This window comes from Tenrec ecaudatus, chromosome 3 (genome assembly GCF_050624435.1).
Source record: "Tenrec ecaudatus isolate mTenEca1 chromosome 3, mTenEca1.hap1, whole genome shotgun sequence".
Taxonomy (NCBI): Eukaryota; Metazoa; Chordata; class Mammalia; order Afrosoricida; family Tenrecidae; genus Tenrec; species Tenrec ecaudatus.
In genome coordinates, this window is record NC_134532.1 from 208,720,208 (window position 1) to 208,740,204 (window position 19,997).

General features: G+C 42.4%; 1 protein-coding gene across 2 annotated transcripts in view; it reads right to left on the reverse strand.

The window, feature by feature from the left end:
- LOC142442973 (ADP-ribosyl cyclase/cyclic ADP-ribose hydrolase 2-like) overlaps positions 1-19,997 on the reverse strand; it is a 37,692-nt gene that overhangs the window by 1,975 nt on the left and 15,720 nt on the right. Inside the window, exons 5-8 of one of the 2 annotated variants that reach the window (XM_075544512.1) lie at positions 18,296-18,372; positions 17,420-17,512; positions 12,713-12,799; positions 3,448-3,547 (exon numbers count right to left, since the gene is read on the reverse strand). In XM_075544512.1, the coding sequence (XP_075400627.1) occupies positions 3,484-3,547; positions 12,713-12,799; positions 17,420-17,512; positions 18,296-18,372 (321 nt within the window). In that variant the 3' untranslated portion in view covers positions 3,448-3,483. The remainder of the gene's footprint in view (positions 1-3,447; positions 3,548-12,712; positions 12,800-17,419; positions 17,513-18,295; positions 18,373-19,997) is intronic. The other variant, XM_075544511.1, reaches the window with a different exon arrangement.

The following is a 19,997-nucleotide window of genomic DNA, read 5'->3' on the forward strand; positions in this document are numbered from 1 at the left end:
ATTGGATGAAGGTTTATAGAGCAGAGGCTCTGCTTTACAGTCAACAATTCATACACATTTGTTCCTCTCATTGATTGCAACCTTTTAGATGTAACATCACTTATCCCTGTGTTTCCTCTTTCCTGTCCTCCTCTCTTAACTCTTCTAAACATTGTCCTTGGGTGGAGGCTGCCCTTTTGATCTCATGTGATTCATTATTCCACGTTGTGTCTACCTCACTACCATTATTGTTCTCCTTATAAACCTATTTCTTGGCTGAAAATTGAGCCACAGGGGTGAGGTTGGTCCTCGACCTCTGTAGTTCCTTGTCTTGTTTGAACTACTACTTCCTAGTCTCTGTACAGGTTCTGCATGAGCACAATTAAGTCCTTTGGGATTCCCATTTTTGGAAATACTATTTATACTTTGTTATGATCCATGTAATCAAAAGCCTCTGCATGGTCAATAAAACATACATAAATGTCTTCATGGTATTCTCTACTTTTAGGCAAGATCTGACATCAGTAATGCTCTCCCTCATTCTATATCTTCTTTTGTACCTAGTTTGAATTTCTGGAAACTCCCTTTTGATGTGTTGCTGCAATTCATTATTGAATTATCTTCAACAAAAATTCACAGGTGTGATATTAATAGTATTGTTTAATAATTTCTACATTCTGTAAGATCACCTTTCTTTGCAAGGGACTTAAATATGAACGTCTTCCAGGGAGTTGACCAGAAAGTGGGCTTCCAGATTTCTTCACATCAATGAGTGAGTGTTTCAAGTATTGATCCATTGGTTGAAACTTCTCGATTTGTCTCCTGTCAATCCCTGGAGCCTTGTTTTTAGCTAATGTCTTCAGTGCCGCTTGTACTTCTTTCTTTAGCATCATCAGATCTCAGAATATGTTATCTCCTGAAATGGCTGATCCTCGACAAGTTATTTTGGGTACAGTGGCTGTATTCCTTCTTTTGACTTCCGGCATCATACAGTATCTTGCCCATTGAATCCCTCAATATTATAACTCAAGGTTTGAATATTTTTCTTCAGCTCTCCTAGCTTGAGAAATGTTACATGTGGTCTTCCATTATGGTTTTCTAACTGCAGGTCTTGGCATGTTTTCTTATAATACTTTGTCTTCTAAGCCTGCCCTTTGAAATTTACTGTTCAATTCTTCTATTTCATGATTTCTTTCACCTGATTATTCCAAGTCCAAGAGAAAATTCCAAAGTCCCTTCTGACACCCATTTTGATCTTTCTTTTCTTTTCTCAGTTTTTAATGACCTTTTACTCTCTTCATATGTTATATACCCTTGATGACATTCCACAACTCATCTTGGTCTTTGGTCATTAACATCAGTGCATCAGTGCAATAAATTCACTCCATGTCATACTTTGGTGCTTGTAAACTTGTTTGAATTTTCCTCAGCTTCAGCTTAAACTTGCATAGCATCAATTGATAGTCTGTTCCACAGTCATCCCCAGCCTTGTTCTGACTGATAATATTGTGCATCTCCATCTTCGCTCTCCACAAATGAAGTTTATTTGATTCCTACATATTCCATCTGAAAGGCCGATGACTATAGTCAACATTTATGCTGTGGCAAAAATGTATTTGCAATGCATAAACTATTCTTCCAAAATTCCGTCATCGGATTTCTGGTGTTTCAGTCACCAATGCCATTGTTCCACCTACTGATTCTTCTTTGCTCGCATCAATGAATGTGATACAATTGCTCGTTGATTTGCTTTTCCCTGAAGGGTAGAACATAGAGTTGTCTGATTCAAAATGGCCAATGACAGTCCATCCCAGCTCACTAATATCTAGGAAATTGATCTGTAAGTGGTCTAAGTTATTTCTAACAACTATTGACTTTCCTGGATTCATTTTGCATTATGATCACTAATAGATAGATGTTTGTGATTGATCCTTCTCATTTTGAGTTGTTCTCTATCAACACAAAAATGTACTGAAGCCTTACTCCAATAACATCATTAAAGTCAATATCCTTTCGGGAAAGGAGTCTTGGTGGTATAGCGGTTACTAGTTGGGCTGAAATGCACAAGGTCCAAAGTTTGAGACCACCAGGCGTTCCCCAAGAGGAAGATGGGAAATTCTGCTCCTGTAAAGAGTTAGTCTCAGAAACCCACGGGGGCAGTTCAAACCTGTAGCACAGGATCACCCTTAGTCAGAATTTTCTCTATGACTGAGTGAGTGAGTGAATGAATGAGTGAGTGAGTGAGTGAGTGAGTGAGTGAGTGAGTGAGTGAGTGAGTGATACTCTGAGGTAGCAGCTCTTCCCCAGTCATATTTTAGGTCTCTTCGAACCATACAGGTTCATCTTCTGGCACTATCTCAGAGAATCTTCAGTTGTTATTTTAAGATTTTCACTGGCTAATATTTTTCAGAGGTGGATGGTCAGGTCCTTCTTCCTAGTCTATATTAGTCTGAAAGCTCCTCTATAACCTGTCCACCACATGAGACCTCATTGACGTTGGAAAGACCGATGGCACCACTTTCATCACTGCAGCAACATGTCAGCCACCAGAGTAGGACAAACTGACAGATGAGTGGTGGGCATGAGTTTTACCAAGAGAGGCATTTCCCATGTCTATTTAAGGTTGACATTCTGGCTAAAGGGGAAAGACTGGGATGTAATCTTTCTGGAAGCAGATCGGTGTCTCTACTGTAACAGACCACCAAACTTCTTTCTCAAGCAGATCAACAATCTCTTCGGCGACTCTGGTAGGTGGATTTGAACTGCCAACATTCAGGTTAGTGGTGGAGTGAAAATATTTATGACACCAAGGACACCTACTAATTAGGACTTATGAGATTCCTGGCTCCTTAGGCTGCCTGTCCCAGGAAATGTTTGTAACCACCGTAACCCAGTAAATGTTGAGCTGTCCTGGCTTCTGGTAATCCGGTGTATAATAGAGTAGAACGTTGTCCCTTGTATATATATATTTTTTTCAAAACAATTAATGTCATTTCAAATTATGTTAAGATTCATAAGGAACTGTAAACGTTCCTCCTGCTGAAGGGTAACCTCTGACCCAGGGCACAGTCTGCATTCAGTTCTGCTCTGCAAATGTTTGTCTGGTACAAAGCCAGGCGCAAAGAGTGTGAGAGAATTATGTGCAAAAGCATAATCCTTATTCTGCAGCCAGGAATTTTCAGACATGAGTTAAAAGTCATATTGCAATTCACCGATCAAAAGAATTAACATTGCCATTAAGTCCAACGCAATTCACAATGACTCCATGATTGACAACATTAAAACTGTGCTCCATTGGGTTTTCAAAGGTTGGTTCTCCAGAAGTTCACAGGCCTTTCTTCCAACGCATCTTTGGGTAGGATTGAGCTTCTAACCTTTGGGATAGCAGCAGAATTGTTCAATGATTTGCACCACCCATGGACTCCTTGCAGTTCACCAGAGTCCGACAAATAACCAAGAACTCCTTACCCTGAAGAGAGAGGGGGCTTGAGTGAAGGTATTGACTCACGAGTTTAAGGCACAGTCCGGATGAGAGCTGTGGTCCACGCATGCTAAGAGCTTCACTGGACTGTGTGAGGAAAAGAAATAGGATTTAGGGAATCTGATCGTTGCCATTCATTGAATATTTACGGCATCCCTGCAACGTATCTGACCTTGAAAAATATGCAAATTATTTACTTTTAGAATATTATGTACTGAGAGTACTTACAGTTCCTGATGTGGCACAAGCAAACTGCCCTCCACTAAAGGTTGGCAGTTCAAATCTACCTAACACCGAAGAGAGGCATGGTGATGCGTTTCCAGAAAGATCACATCCCAGAAAACCCTATTGAACACAATTCTACTCTGACATACATTGGGTTGTCATCACTTAACGTCAACGATATGGCAATGTGTTAGATTAGCTTATCTAGAAATCAGTCATGAGTTTACCTTGTTGCTACATGCCTCTGAGTTTGCTCCAACTCATAGGGATCCTAGGGGCAACAGAATGAAAACACTGCCTGGTCTGCGTCATCCCCATAATTGTTATATTTGAACCCGTTATTACGTAGATTATCTCATTTACTCATCACAACAACCACCATCACAACATCTCCAACTGACAGCTGAGAAAGCAAGTTACCATCTTCCCTTGCTCAAGATCTCACAGGGAAAAGCTGTAGATCTGAACTTGAACCTGAACCTTGCAGGTTAATTCCAATGCCTGAGTGTTTAGCAAATCGCTCTATCTATCTATCATCTATCTATCTATCTATGTGTGTGTCTCAATGTTTTAGAAAAGCAGTTCACTGATTTGGGCAGAAGTTTAGCTTGAAGCACAAGGGTGATAGCTGGTGTCCAGTCTCCAGTTAAGAAAGAGAAATTACAGTTCATAAGGTGGGGTATAAAATAATACTAGCAACAAATGTACAATTATGCTTGATACAATTGATGTATGGATTGTTAGAAGAGCCCCAAATAAAGTGATCTTTTCATAATTTTTTTAAAGAGGTATTAGATCGCAATCGGTGAGAGATTATGCCAAACCCCAGGAGATAAGGGGACATGGTAGTGAAGATAGTAGCCAGGCAATGGTGGACACGGGCAGGTGACTGGCTGGAAGACAGTTCTGAGGAACTGCATACATAGGTTGACTGTTCTCTGGCATGCTTGTGTCCCCTCCTTGAGCTCAACTACTCTCCTGGGCAATGTGTTGTTGTTCGCTGCGGTCAAGTTGGTTCCAACATAGAGCTAGCCTGTGTGCAGCAGACGAAAACACTGCCCTGTTCTGTGCCATCCTCACAATCATCCCAGTGTTGAGGCCATTGTTGCAGCCGCTGTGCCAATCCATCTCATTGACGGTCTTCCTCCTGTTCACTGACCTTCTATTACTTCCCAAGCAAGCTGTCCTTCTCCAGAGGCTAGTCCCTCCTGAGAACATGTGCAACATACACAAGAAGAATTCTTTTTATTTCCTCCTCTTATTTTATTATGGCTTGGGGTAAGGCACCCCTTACTAATCAAAGTAACATCCTTGCTCTTCAACATTTTAAATAGGTCTTATCTTGTTCAGAAGTTATGCCCAGTGTAATGCATTGTTTTATTTCTTTTTTTAATCCTTTTATTGGGGGCTCTTACAGCTCTTATCACAATCCATACATGCACCCATTGTGTCAAGCACATTTGTACATTTGTTGCCATCATCATTTTCAAAACATTTTCTTTCTACTTGAGCCCTGGATATCAGCTCCTCATTTCCTCCCTCCCCCACACTCCCTCTCTAAGAAGAACTTTTATCCTCCTCTCTTCTAAGGAACATTCTGGCTATATTTCCTCCAAGATAGTTCTGTTCGCTCTTCTGAAGTCCCTGGTATGCTCCATTTTCTTCACCAACAGAAGAATTCAAAGGCATTGATTTCTTTTTTTCTTTTTTGGTAAAATCTGCTCTACCTGAATGCTTTTATGAGAATTGTGTGTTGTTGTATACCACAAAAGGACATAGACTTTCACAGAGTCTACTTCAATATGGTGCTAGCCAGGAGGCAAAGGAGGCTATTGAAATGATACTAGTTGTGTGAATTCTAGATCATAGCCTCAACCCCTGTGTTTCAGAGTAGAACTGCATCCATGGGATATTCGTGCCTGTGGCCTTTCAGAAGCGTGTCACCAGGCCTTTCTCCCCAGCCACTCTGGATGGATTTGAACATCAGTCTTTCAGAAATCCATAAGAATCTCAGGAAGAGCCTTAGCGATACAGGGCAGAAGAGAGTCATGCCTGGATTTTGAGGGGTGGGTGTGGTGCTCACCTACATCTTGATAAGCAGTGGGGTGGGGAGATTGATTTGTGAGCCTCCGTCACAAATGTGTGTTATTGTTATTGTTATCTCCTCTGTGCACTCTAAAAACAACACTAAGACCCAAGAACCGTCATTAGGCAGAATTTGGATTCTTTAACTCTGTCACTTGCCCATGTTCATCACTTTTGGTGTCTCCTTTCTCATTCCCAGGAGCAGTCCTCAACCCTCACCTTGTCACCCAAAAACCCTATGAACAATGAAGACATGGGGAACTGTGAGGGTCAGGTATGGAACAGAAGAATCCCAAGGGCCAGCTTAGGAGACAGCATTGTTTCTATTGTTGGGTGCTTTCCAATAGATATTTTACTTCAGTGACCTCATGTGAGAGTGGTACACGATCATTGGGTTCTGCTAAGTGGGTTCGCACAACCAGCCTTTCAATTAATAAACAAGTGCTTAAATGTTGCACCACCAGGGTTCCTACAATAAAGCCCACTGATGTCAGTCTATCCTGATGCATAGTGACTCTGTAGGATTGTCAGGGCTACAAATCTTTACAGGAGTGGACAGTTGCATCTTTGTTTTGTGGAGCAGCAGGTGGGTTTGGACCAATGATCTTTCAGGTAGCAGACCAGTACAGCACCACAGTTGTTTCTGAAGCTTTGTTCATAAAAGTAGGCTGAGTACACTCAAGATAACTGTGAGGGGAATGGAGACCTTGGACTTCACCCCAACAATGTACCAAAAGGTAGTTCTACAAGGGGCTCTGAAACCAGAATTGTTAGCTTCAATTTCCACTATCATAGACCTGTTTTAGAGTAAAAATTACTTTTTTTAAAAAATGTATTCAAATCCTGTTGATGTCAATTGCCCACTAAGGTGACCAGATTTTAACATTGGTAAAGCAGGACACCATTGATAAAACTCATATCCTGGTGAAATAGCCACATGGCAGCCGAAAATCATATACCCCAGCTTGTCATGCATTCTTTCCAAAAGTTGGGACTTTTTAAAAATGCCACGGGATGCGGGGAAAATTGTTAAAAATCGGGACTGTCGTGCCAAAAGTGGGACGTATGGTCTCTGTACCAAAAGTGGACACAACCTAACGGGCCACCAGAAAACTAATGAATGAGGGAGGCAAAATGTGGCCTGTAACCACAATTGAGTACCCCACACCCATTAGGAGGAATGAAGTCCACAAACACGTGACAGCAAAGATACCCTCTGATCACATTGTGCTGGGCCAAGTGAACCAATCACAAAAGGGCTGATATTCTGTGAACTCACTCAAGTGAAAGATCCAGAACAGGCCAAGGAATAAAACTACAGCTCACTTGTGGTCACAAAGGGTGGGTGGGCAGGGGTTTAGGAAGCAGTGAGTTTCTGTTGATGATGGTGGGGAATTTGGCCCTGAACACGGGTAACAGTGGTACAGTGTGATTATTGTAACCAGAATCCCTAACTTGTGCAGGTGGGAAACGTTAAAGTGGCACCTGCCGTATACATTATTCGAGCCATTGTGAAAATATCACAGGTTCAAAAATCACAGGTAATTTTAAGACACCACTCTCTGAGAAAGATAGATCACAGGGAAAGAAGCTTAACAAGAAACTACAGAACTAAAGTCTACAATTAAACGATTTGATCTGATAGACATTTTCAGAGCTCTCTACCCAAATGCAGAAAAAAAGAATCACATTCTTCTTGAGCCCACATGGTACATACTCAAAGATAGACCACATCCTGGGGTGCAAGTCAAGGTCGTATAATTCAAGCACAGAGAGATCACTCAGATTTTCCTCTCAGATTACTATGTCATAAGGCTGGAAATCAACAAAAGAACACTTAAGTAAACAAGGTCAAACAATTGGAGGATGAATAACTCTCTACTACAAAATGAGTGGGTACTGGCCCAGAGCAGAGACAAAATTAGGAAGTGTTTAGGAACCAGCAAGAATGAGAATATGACATACCCAAACCTTTGAGACACAGCAAAAATAATTATCAGAGGAAGTTTGACAGCATTAAATCCACACATGATAAAAGAATAAATACTTACGCTTGATATGCTGGCACAAAACCTCCAGTAATTAGAGCAGAGTCAAGACAATTCTACTAATAGCAAAAGAAATGATATAATAAAACTCAGGGCTGAGATTCAAGAGAGGGAAAGCAAGGAAACAATTTTAAAAATCAATGCATCTTCCATGATGCACACCTTCCCGACATAATCGCTGAAGACAAATGTGCGCATAGCAAATGTGGTGAAAAAAGTTGATGGTGCCCAGCTATCAAAAGATATAGCATCTGGGGTCTTAAGGGCTTGAAGGTAAACAAGCAGCCATCTATCTCAGAAGCATCAAAGCCAACATGGAAGAAGCACACCAGCCTGTGTGACCATGAGATGTAGAAGGGACCAGGTATCAGACATCAAAAAACAAAAAATCATATCTGTGGGTATCCACCTTCCCGATGTGATCACTGAAGACAAATGTGTGCATAAGTAAATGTCAAGAAAAATGATGGTACCTGGCTATCAAAAGATATAGTGTCTGGGGTCTTACAGGTTTGAAGATAAGCAAGCACCCATCTAACTCAGAAGCACCAAAGCCCACATGGAAGAAGCACACCAGTCTGTGTGATCACAAGGTGTTGATGGGAGCAGGTATGAACACCTGTGTGATCACAAGGTGTTGATGGGAGCAAGTATCACGCACCAGAAATCCCCAAACAATCATATCAATGTGAATGAGGGAGAGGGTGGAGTGGAGCCCCAGAGCCCATCTGTAGAGCATTAGACATCCCCTCACAGAAGGGTCACATGGAAGGGTCACCAGTCAGCCAGGGTGCAGTATAGCACTGATGAAACATACAACATTCCTCTAGTTCTTTAATGCTTTTTCCCCTGCCACTATATGACCCAAGTCCAAACTTATAAACTCGGTCAAATCAGAGCAAGTACACTGGTACAGATTAGAGCTCGGAATTAGACACACGGAATTCAGGACAGATAAACCCCTCAGGAACAGTAATGGGAGTAGTGAAACCATGAAAGTAGGGGGAAGATGAGGGGAGAAGGAAGAGAGAAGGGAACAGATTGCAATAATTAATGTATAAATTCCACCACCACCACCACCACCAAGAGGGATGAATAACAGAAACAGGTTAAGGGAGACAGCTGGTGGTATAAGATATGAAAATAATAATTCATAATTTATCAAAGGTTCATGAAAGTAGGTGGGTGGAGGAATGAGGGGGGAAAGAGCAGCTGATAAAAAGGGCTCATGTAGAAAAAAATGTTTTGAAAATGATGATGGGGACATATGTACAAATGTGCTTGAAACAATTGTTGTATAGATTGTTATAAGTTATAAGAGCACCCAATAAAATGAGTTATTATTTTTAAAAGAAGAAGAAAGTGAGGCAGACTAGCAAAAGAAAGTCCATTTTTGTAAGCTGCTAAGTACCTTGCTCTTTCCTCCCTCCCATCTCAGAAAGTTGCCTGCTAGTTGACCTGCCCATTCTCCCTCCCCTTATGGGAAAGTCTCTGCTGGTGATTAATTTTAGAATGTACTCCCATGTCCCCAGGTTCTGGACATTACAATTAGTTTTGATTATTCTTCAATATATCATTTGTTCTGATTCAGCAGTGTTCCCTTGGATGTTGTAATCTGTATGGTATAGTTAATTTTGTTATGGGAACCAGGAGGTTATAACCATTTTTGGTATTGTTTCTTTTGTGATAAGAAATGTACCTTGTAATGCATGCTTACTCTTCTTGAAGTTACAATTACTCCACTAATTTTGCTTTCTGCTTCTGTTCATGCTTGCTTGAACCCTACACAGGTGATAAATGAGTTTTTTTAGCCTTAAAGTTGGGCTGAGATGTGGACTCAGGACTGCAATCAAAGAATCACTTTGAGATTTTAGCTGTCCGATTACGACCAAATAAAGACTCTTCTAAATTATCAAGACATTATAGTGGCTGTCATTTATTCAAATCCACAACAAAAAAAGAAGGTAACTGTCATGCAGAGTGTAAAGCACTGATCGAGGACAGAGGACCCAGAGGGAGCTGAGTCCAGAGTCCCCTGAAACACAGCCCCTGCTCTCAGGTTACTCCGTCTGCAGAATGCAAGGGGAGGAGGAAGCCAGCCAGACCCCCGGTGATATCAGCCTCTCCACGTGACCATCCACTCTCATGAAAATTTCTCTAGACTGAGCCAATGGGAGACAATCAGAGCCTTAGCACACAACCGTGTGTTGCACAACCTGGCCCATGAGCTTGGTAATTGCCCAAACTTGGACTTGACCATTTCTGCAATGGTGTGAGCCATTTTCTTGACATAAGTCTCTTTCTACATGTATATATAGAAGCATCATGGGTTGTGCTTTTCTAGAGAATCCAACCTAACCTATTGAATTTTTGGAGAGAGATCACTAGGCCTCTCAAGTGCACAGGACTGGGACTTCCAGGTTGTCAAGGTGTTGCAAAATGTCTCAAACAGGTCTCAAACCAGCCTCAAGCTCTAGTAGCTTGATCCACCGGTTGGCTTGGTTGCTGATTCATGTAGCTGCAGGGATGGATGAACTTAAGATTGTCAGGAAGAGTATGCAGGCTGGTCACTGCAGAAGTGAATGAATCCAAGGTCAGCAAGTCAGATAGGCCACTGAAGACTCCCAGAGCAGGTAGGCAGTATGGAGAATGTTGGCTCTAGCACCAAGGACCAGACCCAGGATCCAGACCCAGCAAGCAGCAAGCAAGTTTTCCACAGCATCTATTTATATAGGCAGTAGGCCACACCCCAAGGAAACCTCTTTTCAACGACATCAGGGCTGTGACCTGGTGATTGACAACCCAATGCATACTCACTCAGCTATTAGCAGAAAGATGAGACTTAACTGGAAAACACTCCAAACGGTCAACAAAAAGACCTTGAGCTATTTAGACTTTTTGTCGTCATTTTTTGTTGTTGTTTGTTTTGCTCTGTCTTGTTTTTGTGCATATTATTATCTCTGTAGGTCTATCTAGATAGGATAGGCAGGATAAACAATCGGGAGGAGAAAACAAAGGACTGATGGTTGGGGCGGGTGGGGGAGGGACATGCGAGATGGGGAGACAGGGGAAAGGAAGTGGGTGTTAACAAGCCCAGGGACATGGGAACAAGTGATCTAAAACTGATGTTGAGGAGAGTGTAGGACACCTGACAGGGCTTGAGCGAGGGTAATGTAACCAAGATGAATTACTGAAACTCAAATGAAGCCTGAATATGATAGTGGGACAAAAGGAAAGTAAAAGGAAATAAAGAAAAGAAGTAGGAGACAAAGGGCATTTATAGTGATCTAAATTCAGGCATGTACAGACATAAATATCTTTATTTATGACGATGGGGAAATAGATCTATGTGCATATATTTATAGGTTTAGCATCAAGGTAGCAGATGGACATTTGGCCTCCACTCAAGTACTCCCTCAATGAAAGAACACTTTGCTCTATTAAACTGGCATTTCATGATGCTCACCTTCCCGATAAGGTCACTGAAGACAAAGCAGGTGCATAAGCAAATGTGGTGAAGAAAGCTGATGGTGCCTGGCTATCACAAGATATAGCATCTGGGGTTTTAAAGGCTTGAAGATAAACAAGCAGCCATCTATCTGAGAAGCAACAAAGCACACATGGAAGAAGCACACCAGCTTGTGTGATCATGAGGTATCTATAGGATCAGCTATCGGGCATCAAAGAACAAAAAATCATATCATTGTGAATCAGGGGGAGTGCAGAGTGAAGACCCAAAGCCCACCTGTAGGCAACTGGACACCCAATTACAGAAGGGTCTTGAGAAGGAGATGAGCCAGTCAGGTGCTGTATAGCACTGATTAAACGTACAACTTTCCTCTAGTTTTTGAATGCTTCCTCCCCCACCACTATCATGATCCCAATTCTGCCTTACAAATCCAGCTAGATTAGAGGATGTACACTGGTACAAAAAAGAGCTGGAAACACAGGGCACCCAGGAAAGATAAACCCCTCAGGACCAATAATGAGAGTAGAGATACCAGGAGGGTAAGCAAAACATGGGAGGATAAAGGAGGAACCGATCACAATGATCTAAATTTAACCCCCTCCCTGGGGGACAGACAACAGAAAAATGGGTGAAGGGAAACATTGGTCAGTGTAAGACATGAAAAAATAATACTTTATAAATTATCAAGGGTTCATTAGGGAGAGTGAGGGAGGGAGGGGAAAATGAGGAGCTGATACCAAGGGCTCAAGTAGAAAGAAAATGTTTTGAAAATGATGATGGCAACAAATGTACAAATGTGCTTGACACAATGGATGTATATATGGATTGTGATATGAGTTTTCTGAGGCCCCAATAAAACGATTAAAAAACAGCAACAAAGAAAGCAGGTCTCAGAGAAGTTAAGTGAGGAGTCCAAAGCACAGAGTGATGCACTGCATGGCTCAGATTCTAATTTGGGCATATCTAGCTCCAGAGTCCATGTCCTACCCACTTAGTCTCTCTAGCTCCCAGAAAAGCCATTTTTGGAAGAATGAGACACAAAATAGGTAGGCTGTAATAACAAAGAGGCAGAGAATTAGCAGGGCACATTTGGGCATTTCTTGGAGAAGACAAACCTTGAATTAAAAATCATAACCATTGCTGGGAGTTCCTGAGATATTCAAATAATTCGTGCACTAAGCCGATTCTTGAAAGAGGGGCCTGGTGAGTGCAGACACCCAGCTGGGTTTGGATTTTGACTCAGGGTGACCCAGTGTGGCAGAATGGGACTGTGCTCACAGGCTTTCCAATGACTGTGCCTTTCCAAAGCTTTTCTTCCCAGGCTCTTTCAGATCACCTCAAACTGCCACTTGTACCACGGACATGCACCCCCATAAAGCACCAGCCCACCTCAAATAGCCCCATTGGGGGTCAGATGCCACTTACAGGTAATCATTTATACAGCTGAACTGGAAACCCATGTCTTTCAGCCGATTTTCCAGGATTTTCACAGTGCCTTCACCACAGGATTCCCTGAAAACACACAGAAATAGAGGCTGCTCCTGGGGAACCCCACACGCCCCAGGCGAGGCTGGCTCCAGGCGATGGCTCCATCTGAAGTCTAGAGACCATGCCCACGGGAAGGTACAGAGCTGCACCCCACACTGAGCGAAGCTCTCCCCACTCCCGCCCGCCTCACACAGCACACACCCCCGCGGGGTCCCCACCTGTGAGGGTGAAACGCTAAGTGCCACCTGGTGCTGCACATGATAAAGCTATGCAAGCCCTGTCCTGTTGCATTTACATTCATCTCTAAATAACCACTAAAACATACACTCACTACAGCTTTAGAAAACACCAGGAAGCCTGAGAAAAAACAAGAATTAACCCCACCTTTCCCAACACTGGAAGACCTGCTACCATCATGGTGGTGTGTGTCCTCAGGGCAGTGGTTTTTAATTTATTTACACAAGATTGAAAAAAAAAGGAATGCACTGCCCAATGTATTTTGCATCCTGCATTAAGTGTGTGTGTGTGTGTGTGTGTGTGTGTGTGTGTGTGTGTGTAAAACCATTGCCACTGAATTGATTCTGATTCCTGGTAACTTTTTTTGTTGTTGTGATAGTTTTATTGTTCCAGCTAGGTTGCAACTTAATTGACTTTCCAACACCTGTCCCCTTCTCTCTTCCTCCCTGGTGATCAGACCAGCATACTGCTACTTGAATGAGTTCTTTGCCTCAACCGTGTGCTGCACAACCTGTGGGTCAAGCCAACCCATGGATAGGGTTACTAGAGCTTGAGGCTCCTTTGAGACCTGTTTTGCCATGCTGCTGGTGCGTGCCTTGCTTGAGCTTGAGGCTGGTGGATCCTGTCAAGTGCATTGCTTGAGTTCAAGATCCTATCGGGACCTGCTTCGCTAAGTTCCCATGCCACTGACTGTTGCTGACCCACCATGGTGTCTGCTGTCTGCCTGTCTAGCCTGAGGGAAGAATCATGTTGTCTGTTTCCTTGACCTGGGACCAGCAGCCCACATGAGTTGAAGGACTTTCAGTATATTAACTGTTCCAAGAAAGTGAGTTGAACTGAGCCCTCTGTACTGCTGTATGGACTAACTAGCTGTTATATTTCTTCTTGCTATATAAACCTATCATATATATATATCATATATAATATATATATATAATCATAAGTGCCCTGGTCTTGTTTCTCTAGAGAACCCTGCCTAATACAGTTGTTATTGGGTGGCATGAAGTCACCCTGATCCCATAGAGACCTTACACACAACAGAAATAAACACTGCCTGGTCCTGCTCTATCCTAACAATTGTTCCTATGCTTGAATCCATTGTTCCTACCAATGGTGTCAATTCATCTCCTTGAGGGCCTTCCTCTCTTTCAGTGCCCCTGTACTTTACCAAACATGATGTCCTTCTCTGAAGACTGGTCTCCCTGACAAGATGTTCAAAGTGCATAAGAAAAACGTCCTCCATCCTTGCCTCTAAGGAACGGTCTGGCCATACTTCCTCCAAACCAGAAAGGTTTGTCCTTTGAACAATCCATGTTACTTTCAACATACTTCTCCAACATTCAAATGCATCAATTCTTTTTCCGTCTTCTTTATTCAATGGCCAACTTTCTCATACATATGAGGCACATGAAAATACCACGGTTTGGTCAGGCACACCTTAGTCTTCAAAGTAACATCCTTGGTTTTCAATACTTTAAAGAGGTCTTGTGCGGCAGATCTACTTAATACAGTGTGCCATTAGATCTCTTGACTGCTGCTTCCATGATCATTGATTGTGGATCCAAACAAGACAAGTTCTTGACAACTTCAACCTTTTCTCCAACTATCATGCTGTCACCTGTTGGTCCAGTTGTGTGGATCTGGGTCTTGTTTATATTGAGTTGTAGTCAATACTCGAGGCTTCAATCCATTTTCAGCAGCAAGGGATTCAGCTCCTCCTCCCTGTCAGCAAGTAAAGTTGTGTCGTCTGCAGATCTCAGGTGGTTAATAAGCCTTCCTCCAATCCTGATACCACAGTTTTCTTCATTTTAGCCAAGTTCTCTGATTATTTGATCAGCGTACTGATTGAATTAAGTATGATGAGAGAACACAACCCTGTCACACACCTTTCCTAAATTCAGCCATGCAGTATTATCCCCTTGTACTGTCGGCACAGCTGCCTCTTGATACATGTACAAGTTCTGAATGAGCCCAGTGAAATATTTTGGAATTCCCACTTTTCTCAAGTTTATCCATAATTTGTTATGATCCGGCAGCTGAATACCTTGGCATAGTCGATGAAACACAAGTAAACATCTTTCTACAATTCTCTGCTTTCAGCCAAAATCTGTCATCAGCAATAATACCCCTGTTCCATGTCCTCTTCTGAATCCAGCTTGACTGTCTGGCAGCTCCCTGCAGCAAAGTACTGCTGCAACCTATGTTGGATGATCTATAGCAAAAATTTACTTGCATGGGATATCAATGGTAGTGTTCTGTAAAAATTTACTTGCATGGGATATCAACGGTAGTGTTCTGTAATTTAAGCATTGTGCTGCTGGGTCACCTTGTTGTGAGTGGGTACAAATACTGATGTCTTCCGGTCAGCTGGCCAAGTAGCTGTCCTCCAAATTTCCTGGCATAGACAACTGTGTTCCTCCAGTGTTTCATCAGCTTGTTGAAACAGTTTGATTGGTATTCCGTCGATTCCTAGAGTCTGGTTTTGGCTGATGCTCTCAGTGTAGTTTGGACTTTTTCCTTCAGCACCATTAGTTCTTGCTTATATCTGCCTCCTGAAATAGGGGAATGTCGACTGATTCTTTTTGGTGCAGTGACTTCGTGCATTCTTTTTATCTTTTTCTGATGCTTCCTGCATCATTCAATATTTTCCCCACAGAATCTTTCTACATTGCATCTCCAAGCTTGTATTTTTTTTTTTTTTAGTTCTTTCAGGTTAAGATAGACTGATCATGTTTTCTCTTTGGGTTATCTAATTCTAACATCACAGCAACACACAAGCCACCACAGTAAGACAACCTGACAGACAAGTGGTGGGCGGTGGCCTTCCAAGTCCCTAAGTATGCACTGCATTGTAATCAATGACTGTAATGTTTTCAATGACTGTTTTCAATGACTGTAATCTTACATATGAAAATCCTCACAACCAGAACAATAGGTAGTATCATAATAAATGGAGAAAAGTTGTCCAATATTGTCTTGCTTGGATCCGCAATCAATGCTCATTGAAGCAGTAGTCAAGAGATCAAAAGACATGCTGCCTTCAGTAAACCTGCTGCACAAGAGCTCATTAAAGCTTTGAAAGCAAGGATGTTACTTTGAAGACTAGGGTGTGCCTGATCCAAGCCATGGTATTTTCATTTGCCTCATATACATGTCAAAGTTGCATGTTGAATAAGGAAGACCATAGAATGATTGAGGCATTTAAATTATTGTGCTGGAAAGCAATTTTGAAAGTAACATGGCCTGCCAAAAGGACAAACTAATCTGTCTTGAACAAAGTAGAGCCACAGTGCACCTTCGCCACTAGGAAAGCAAAACTCGATCCTACATATTTTGGACACATTGTCAGGATAGACGAGTCCCTGGAAAAGGACTTCATGCTTGATAAAGGGGGGGAGGGGGACAGCAAACAATAGGAAGGCCCTCGATGAGATAGATTGACACAATGGTAACAACAATGGGCTCAGGCCTAGAAACCATTGTGAGGACAGCGCAGGACTGGGCAATGTTTCACTCTGCTGTACATTGGGTCTCTGTGAATTGAAACTGACCCAAAGGCACCAAACAACAACAGTCTTACAGAAATTGATCTAGTGAAAATAGAATAAAATTTTTAATTTCATCCCTTTACCAGAAGATAAGCAACAGAATCCCGCATTGTATGTTTGGTCTCAGAAGTTCTTGGGGGACTGTGAAGAATGTGCCAAGTCCTGTGGAGCATATGTCAAAATGTTGTCTGCTCAGTGGGCCTCGGCTCCATGGACAAATGGGCCCAGCAGGACCAGCCCAGCCTACCTCTGAGCTCCACCATGGCTTCCCAGCTGTGCTGAGGCTGCAGCCTCACTGGGATCTCTATAAACCATCTGAGCTTCCGTGTTTTATAGGGAGTATTTGCCAGCATCACCCCAGGTGGCAATTTATGCTGTTGTGCTTAGGGTCACTAAAGGTTAGAACCAGCCCATTGTCCCCACAGAAAATTTGTATCTTAAAATAATCCTTGGTTACGTTCTCTGAAAGCCCAATAATGGAGCTGACTGGTCTCCATGAATAATATCTTAATCTCAGAGCCCTGGGTCAATGCTAAGGCACCTAGGGTGGTAGGCTTTGGGGCTTCCAATGACCAGAAAGAGAACATAGCTTGACCTAACAGACAAGCTTGCTTATCCAAAGTTGCCCATGTCACTCAAGAAGGACCATGATTTTCCCTGGCAGGGTGGAGCATCCTGTATAAAGAAGGTTTTCTCTCTCAGATCAGGACAGGTTTGTGACAGTCTCGGAAAATCTCTACCCAACATTTCAGAAACAGTGAAGACTTTCCCTTCCCCAAAAATGGGATGAATGGAGGCATGTGATACCCACAAAAGCATCTGTGCCCAATTACTCTTCCCCAAGAGCACCAGTACTTACACATTGGGTCTCCCGATGTCATGCATCACCCAGACCTCAATTCGTGTGATTTTATCCTTCTGGAGGAATGGAATTTCATAGTCTGCAAAAAAACTGAGAAACCAGGAAAGCATTCCTTAAATTCCTAAAGCAGTAAGATGCTGGTTTATTTGTTTGTTTGTTTTTCTCACTTCAATTGCAAACGTATTAAACATTACTTTATAAAAGAAGCCTTTGAATGTGATTGATTGGGGGTTTTGTTTCGCTTTGAATCTTCAGACTACCTACTTTACTCATGCATTTGTCATCACCATGTAGCTGTATGCACATGGATGGCTCTGATTACCAGCTCACTCAACTTTTTTCATTTTACTTGAATTTATCGAAGTAAGCATAAGATTAGTGCTCCAAAAATGTGTGTGTGTGTGTGTGTTGTAAATCCTAACTTCGAAACCTGTGATTGCAATTCCATTTGGGAATGAATTCCCTTTGCTAATGATACAGGACTAGTGTAGGCTATATCTTGAGTTCGTCTCTTATAAGAGAAGCAGATGAAGCAAGCACAGATGGGGGGAAGATAGATGCCAGCCACTTGGGGCTTGGGGCTATCCTGGGAGCCAGAAAATAGAAGCTGAAGAGACCAGAGCAGCTCCCCTGCCGCTTCCTGCCGAGTCAACAGAGGAAGAAAGCTTCCCACTATTGCTGGCATCTTGAATTCGGACTTCTTCTGGCTTCCTGACTCATGAAAAAATAAAGTTCTGCGTGGTAAAAAATGATAACGCAGTTCTAGATAACGAAGACAACTGGGCACCAGATGAGTCTCCCTGGGATCCATGTTAAACAATGACATCAACATTTGGTACATCCCATTGTGCTTGGCGGTGGTGGTGATCTTACCCCTTGACTGGATAAGCTCCGTTTGGATCTGAACCATTCAGCATGACATAGATCACCCCAGAACTATCCCTAGAATACTGCAAAGAGAAAGGAGATTTTTTAAAGGAAATTAAAACGCCATTTATCACCTATAAAATGAGCAGGATTTGGGGTTGTTTTTTGTTTGTTTGTTTGTTTGTTTGTTTGCAATTGTCCCTATGCTAGAGTCCACTGTTGCGCCACTGTGTCAATCCATCACAGAGAGGGTCCAACTCCCTCTTTTCCACTGACCTACTAGGTTAATGAATGCGAAGTCCTTCTCCAGAAATCAACCTCTCCTGATGACACAGCCAAAGTAAGCAAGACAAAGTCTTCTAAGGTGCCTACTGACTATGCCTCCTCCAAGATAACTTTGTTCATCTTCCTGGCTTAGTGCATCTTCTCCACCAACACCACAATTCAAATGCATCAATCCTTCTGTGGACTTCCTTCCTTCTGCATTGTCTAATGTTTGCATCCATATGAAGCAACTGAGAGACCATATCTTGGCTCAGGTCGACTTTAGTCATCAAAAGACATCCTTGCCAAGGCCCAAGTGTTGGCCACTGGAGATCCCCTCATAGAGGGGTTTAGGAGAGGAGATGGGTCAGTCACGGTGCAAGGTAGTACCGACGAAGAGCACAGCTTTCCCCCAGATCCTGGATGCTTCCTCCCCCCAACCACCATGATCCAAATTCTACCTTGCAGGGCTGGATAGGGCAGAGGTTGTACACTGGTACATGTGAGGGCTGGAGGCACAGGGAATCCAGGGTGGATGATACCTTCAGGACCAAGGGTGTGAGGGGCGATGCTGGGAGAGTGTAGGGTGAGTGGGTTGGAAAGGGGGAACTGATTACAGGGATCCACATGTGACCTCCTCCCTGGGAGAGGGATGGCAGAGAAGGGGGGGAAAGGAGACTCCAGATAGAGCAAGATATGACAAAATAATGATGTATAAACCACAAAGGGCACATGAGGGAGGGGGGAGCGGGGAGGGAGGGGAAAAAAAGAGGACCTGATGCAAAGGGCTTAAGTGGAGAGCAAATGCTTTGAGAATGATTGGGGCAGGGAATGTATGGATGTGCTTTATACAATTGATGTATGTATATGTATGGATTGTGATAAGAGTTGTATGAGTCCCTAATAAAATGTAAAAAAAAGAAAAGGGAGAAGAAAAAAAAAAAGAAAGAAAGAAAATGATTAGGGCAAAGAATGTACAGATGTGCTTTATACAATTGACGTATGTATATGTATGGACTGTGATAAGATTTGTATGAGCCCCTAATAAAACGTTTTAAAAAAAAAAGACATCCTTGCTTTTTGAGATTTAAAAGAGGTTTTTTGTCACAGAGTTTCCCAATACAAAAGTAATGTTATTAATGATTATTTATGGTCTTCATCTATAAATAGCATCCAATAAATAGTTTCTCTGTATTGGGGGCTACAAGTACTTTATCCCCATATGTCAGGTGAGCCATCCCCTAACAAATCATCAACAGCGATAATAAATAAAGATTATAGCAAAATCATAGAGAACAAGAGAGATAGAAGAGTGAAATAAAGAAGTCAGACACATTTCATGGTACCATGCTCACCCCAGCCCCACTTGGTGGTCCACGTGAGGATGTAGAAGGTGGGAATTACAGGAGCGAGAGAGCGATTTATTACTAACCAAGGCTTGTAT